The sequence below is a fragment of the Diceros bicornis genome, chromosome 17 (assembly GCF_020826845.1).
Source record: "Diceros bicornis minor isolate mBicDic1 chromosome 17, mDicBic1.mat.cur, whole genome shotgun sequence".
Taxonomy (NCBI): Eukaryota; Metazoa; Chordata; class Mammalia; order Perissodactyla; family Rhinocerotidae; genus Diceros; species Diceros bicornis.
In genome coordinates, this window is record NC_080756.1 from 29,786,994 (window position 1) to 29,792,993 (window position 6,000).

The 6,000-nt window shown below is 36.0% G+C and overlaps 1 protein-coding gene across 1 annotated transcript in view; it reads left to right on the forward strand.

The window, feature by feature from the left end:
- CPNE8 (copine 8) overlaps positions 1-2,368 on the forward strand; it is a 205,010-nt gene extending 202,642 nt beyond the window's left edge. The window contains exon 20 of the mRNA XM_058558514.1: positions 488-2,368. Coding sequence (XP_058414497.1) covers positions 488-676 — 189 coding nt within the window. The 3' untranslated portion in view covers positions 677-2,368. The remainder of the gene's footprint in view (positions 1-487) is intronic.
- Positions 2,369-6,000: the final 3,632 nt, after the last annotated feature.

The following is a 6,000-nucleotide window of genomic DNA, read 5'->3' on the forward strand; positions in this document are numbered from 1 at the left end:
ACCACTAGACCACCAGGGCTGGCCCTTGATATTCAAGTAACAATTAAAAACACTTTACATGTGTTTAGGACTCCTTAACGATATACACTATTTTTTTTTTTACCTCGCGTTGGGTAATATTTCTGCATTGAAAGCTGAAATTAGTCATCTATTAACTCCATTTGACAGGAAACTGAGCCCTGAGGAGGATCAGTGCTCCATCCTATTGGGAGTCAGGCTAGGTACAGAACTCAAAACTACAGAACACATGTAGCAACGTGATGGGTGTATCGAGACCAGGAGACATGAGTTATGGGGGGAAACAATTACATCCCTTTTTAGATAAAATATATATTAGAAAATTTTGGTCTCTGTTATAGCTATTTGTAATGAATCAAATATCTTTAAAATGCCTGGTAATTATTATCCATCAGCATGTGCTGATATTTGTGTCTGTTAAATAGCTTGCTAAAGTTTGTGAAATAACTTTCTTTCACCTTTGTTTTAGTTCGTGCCATTCAGGGATTATATTGACAGAAGCGGAAACCACATCCTGAGCATGGCTAGATTGGCTAAAGATGTCCTAGCCGAGATCCCTGAGCAGTTTCTCTCCTACATGAGGGCTCGAGGAATCAAACCATCGCCTGCGCCTCCCCCGTACACCCCACCTACACATCTGTTGCAGACTCAAATATGACTGTGCTCTGAGATGCTAATGCTAACTACACATCACTTAGAACTGCTGAGTCAATTCTTTGCTCCTGGTGCTCTGTCACGAACCAGGGAATGAGATAAACTTTTCTCAGTTGGGTTTCAGCAGTACTGGTTAATATGCTTTCTGGGATCCAAAATTAATTCTCCTCCTAAACCAAAACTGTAAATATGATTGTTGCATGAGCAACAGAAAAATTGTTTAAATGCTTGAAGCAAAATATGGATGTCTTCTCTGAATCTTTAACTTTTTTTTTTTTTTTGACAGAAACAGCTAATTTCCAATGTATTGTTGGGAAAAAGCACAAACTATGTTTTTAACTCAAATATTGTCCTCGACTGCTGTGTGTATAGGAAGGCAGTCTCTCTGTATCAATGTTTACATGTTACTACTTTTTAAATTTCAATACTTTTATAACTGTTCTTAAGAATAAGAGTTTTGAATATTGAATCCTTTGTCTTCTAAATTGCAATAGCTATAATCACAAGAGCAATATCTCTTTGAATGACTGTCTGGACAAATACAATTGCAAACAAGGGAAAGGAAAGATACTTTCATATTTCTTAGTAAGTGAATTGTCTTATGAAGCTGCGTCTGCTTATGAATCAGTCTCTCTGCACTGTTTGCCGAGTATGGGAGTTTAAGCTTAGCAGATGTGTATCCCGTAAGAACATGCATTTTTCATGGAGTTTGGGTTCTAAATTTAGACTGCAGTCAGTTTTTGTTTTGTAGTGCTAAGTAAAAATAATAAAAAGTCAAACATCGTGAACTGTAAATGCACAGAAAATACCTTGTGTAAAAAGTAGCGTCTTTATATTATAATGCTATTTAGAAAGACTAAAACCCAGAATATTTAACTGTGAACTATGTAGCAGAAGTTTTAAACTTTTTATTCCATTATACCTTGTCTAGATATTTTAATTCAAAGGGATACTGGCTCTCTTGATTTGGGTTCCTTGTAATCAATCACCTTTCCACGTTGCCACGCAGGGTGCACAGGCTGGAAGTTTTTTGTGAAATTCCCAGTTAAATATACACAACCATGTGACTTAGTGCACAACACATTTGTGAAATAACCTACTCCTATCTACTGATCTGCCTGTCCACAATTAATTGTAAAGAGTTTTTGCATGTACAGTTTTTACAAGAATTACAGTTTTGTGACGTTGTGTCTCAATTAAAGCATTTCTTTAGAACAAATGGCCTTAAATTCTCACAGAATTCCTGGAAATGATTGTGAATTGCCTTCAAATAATAGAAAAGTGTATTTATTTTTTTCTTCTGTGTCAACAATGTAACTGCTTTATAATATTTTTCCTTATTTATACCCTATTTACTACTTGGTTTATTTCTACTGTATGTTGTTCTCTTTGTCCCAAATTGACTTAGGGTGACTTTTATAAGCATGAAACTATTTTACTGAAAAGAAAAATATATACATCCACATATCTAACAGTATCAATATTATACAATTATGTAATACTAAATTGTCCATTTTTAAGTATGTATTAAAATCTTTAAAAGGATAACTTTGCTCTGTAAATTTTATGTATGAATGACATGGAGTCTGACGATTTCTTTACTGATCTTAAATATTTATGCCAATATAGTTTATTAACCTACAGATTTTTTATTTACCTTCATTCATCAGTCCAAAAATCAGAAATAAATAAGATCAATATTCTTTCTTGCTTGTCAAACTCAGTTATTTTTCTTTGAACTGATCAGAGAAAATGAAAGATGTGTACTTTCTTATCTAATAATGGTGTGCCCAAACCTAGTGGGGGTGGATGGCTAAGAATGAAACCATCTCAGTCACAAATCGTATCCTTTGTATGGCTGAGAATAATCATCAGAAACGTATGCGATGTTAGTTCTCTATGTACGATAATACATAGAGATATGTAGAAAATACCTAGTCTTGTCTCTTCATTGCACAAATGAAGAAACCAAGACTGAAGGGGTTGAATGATTTATCCAAGACTATATAGCTTGTTACCATTGCACAAGTACTCAAATTTTGTGAGTTGCCGTTAGGGGACGTGCAATGCAAAGTCTCAGAGACATATTCTATAAACGCAAATGTATACCAACATTTGCACATACAAACTACGTATCTGGGGTATTTAGACATGAAGGTAATGAGCAACGAGAAGGGTATGTATTGAGAGAAGAATGATAGCTCCAAGTCATCAAACCTGTGGCAGAAAGCAGGCTATGATTGGGCACCCTCAAGAACCCCAGAAGGCTTTAAATGCTGTCTTATCTCTCTAATCCCATTTCCTTCCTCTCTAATGAAAACCATTTTAACTCCAGGATGAACCTTTGACCTTCTGTTCTAGCATCTCCATCACCTGGTCTCACTCAATTATATAATATCAATTCCCATTGCTTCCTAAATGAATATTAAATCTATCCAGACTTGTCTCATCACTTTCCCCCAACCAATCTGAGTTCATTTGGAGTCTCAGGCACAGTTCATACTCTTTCTTTCTGTCAGCCTCTGTCCTTGGGCCTCCACCTAGAATATCCTTTGCCTCTTCTAGCTCAAGCCCCAACTCCTCTTAATTGTGTTCTTTTAAAACGTCAGCTACCAATAATCAGTACTTTGTATGAACTCACCTTTGCGTTGCGTTTTAGTGTATTTGTTACCTCATATTACTTATAAACTATTTTACTTTGTCTGGGTCATCTTGTCTCCCCAACACCAGAGAATATGATTTAATGGCACCTGGGTATAGGTAAATTTTAAAAGCTTCCCAGTTTACTGTAATGTGTAAATGGGGTCTATACCTGCTGCAGTTAAAGAACGTGGGATGACTCAATCACTACTTTTAAAATTCTGTCTTCCAGCATGTAATACAGGGAGAAAAGAAGAGGTGGATATGATTCTGAATGGTGGTGTATGTATGTGTGGGAGTAGAGTTGGAGTGTAGATTATTTTATTCTTCAGACTTAGTGAAGATAATTAGGTGGACTAGTGTACATTTTTAATACTGTGTCTTATCATCAGCTTAGGATGTAAAGAGATTTCTCTCACAAGGATAAGATTGATGTGGTTATTTCTTAGAGGACCATCAACTACCCAAAATTTTACTGAAGAGCATGCCCTTTCCTCTCATTATGGGTGCATTTTAACTGTTTTATGCCTTTGTGCTACTTATATCTATAATTGACACAGAAGGGCAAGATACTTATTAAAAGTTCAAAGACTAATTTCTGTCATTTGCACAAATCAGATACACTCCCTAATAAAGAAACAGAGCTGTGGATCAAATTGGTTTTCTTTGGATGCCTGTGGTATCACTTAATAAAGATTGAAAGGATGGAAATCTACTTGTATAAAGTTACATGTGTACAGAGCTTTCCCGTTAGTATGTCACAGATAGTTTACAGGTGCACATCTTGCACATGGCTTACTGGTGTACACTTTAGGGTAGTTGGGGCTCCCAGCCTCTGGCATCCTTATTGGTGAACTTCAGGATATTTTACAAATATTCCTTTTTCAAATGTAACTCTTGACTGAAAAAGGGAGGAAAGCCCTGTATTACAGACATTATTTCTCAAATAATCTTTGCTTATAAGAGGTTCCATCTTTAATCTTTTTCTACTTATATTCCCTAGTATAATTGTACTACAATTAAATTGAAAGAATATTCCATATGCAACTCCCTGACAAATCTATTGTGGAAAGCAAGGCCCAGAGGAACATGCAGTGAGTGTCCTCGTGAGAATCTCAAGTTTACCTCATTCGTGTACATCTTTTTACACTGCGTTATAGAATTTCTGAGAAAACTTTCTTCTTTTCAGTCATCTTCCTCACAAACATTCTACCACTCACAGAATGAACGGATTCCTTAATCTCTGTGTCACTAGATGACCCACAGGACATTGAAGCATAAAATCAAAGGGATTCAAAGTTGATGTTTTTTCCCCTTAGAATCAACACAATTCTAGATGACTTCCCCTCCTACTCAGCATTGCTGTGCCCCTCACCCCATCTACTTACCAAATATTCCTCCTTTTGCTCTGCTGATCCCTGAAAATCATTTAACAATAGGCAAATCCTTTCATTCCACAAAATATAGGGAGATGCTAAGATGAAAGACATGGAACTTTTAAGAATTAATAAGCACATTTTATAAATATGTAATTGTTTGCACCAAGAATTTTTTTCGAAAATGCTTTTCCTCATCAGTTCCTTTCTTAAGATATGATTTTGATGAGGGAAGACTTGGTACATCATGAGCAGACAAATGCTGGAAAGGACTTCCTTTGAAAATGTGAAAGGGGAACAAGAAACAATAAATACAAGCCTGAGCTATGCTTGTCACTCTTTTCATAGATGATCAACCTAGCAACGTCCACATCTCAGAGTTTAAGTTTCACAACTGGAGTAAGAAGCCACCCAATAGAAGTGTTTGCCAATAGAGAGCAGGGTAAATGCCCCAGAACAAAATTATTTTTCTTTAAATTGATGTGACCTGCAATGATCATTTTACTACAGGGAAATATTTATTTGTAATTAAACAAAATTTACGGGCATAATACACAGAAGTCTCCAAACATATTGTTTGTGCTAAGATTATTACCTAAAGACATGCTAGTTCTAATTCATGTCGCAGACTTCTGAACAGTTTGACAGGAAACATCTTCAAAGGTCACAAGGCAGGGTTGTTGCTTACTTCACGCTCTATGGAACCACTCCCAACCCCATCATCTGCCATTGTCCTTACTTCCTGGAGCTGCTCTGAATGTTGAAATCTAAGAGAAAGATGACCACTGAGCTCTTCCCATGGAAGGAGCAAAAGCAAACTGATGTAAAGATTTGCTCATTTAGTGTTAAAGCAACAGTGGTCATGACCTCCTGGTTTTCTCATCACAAAGTTATTCACTAATTTAATTTCCATGAAACAGGCCTGCTGGGCATTCCTAACGTATTTAGATAAGCTGATTTTATACGGATAGGATTTGCTATTAGTCAAAGAGGTGGATATCATTGACCTTACAAATTAGGAGGAAGGATGAAGGAAGGAATATGCTTAGGGCTGGCCTAAAAATATCTCCCTTTGCAGAGATCCTTCCTGCCTCCAAAATAAGTGAATTAATAGAAGTGATAAGACTGGTTCAGTCATTTTGACAGAGAACAAGCTGTTTGATAACTCTTACAATTTCCACAAGATAATTCTGACAAGAAACACTAAATAAAGCATCTATCAAATCTTTTAAAAAATATTTAAATCTGAATCTACTTAAAATTACTAAAATTATTTCACTATTTCATCGTTTTCGACAATAGCAAAGGCATA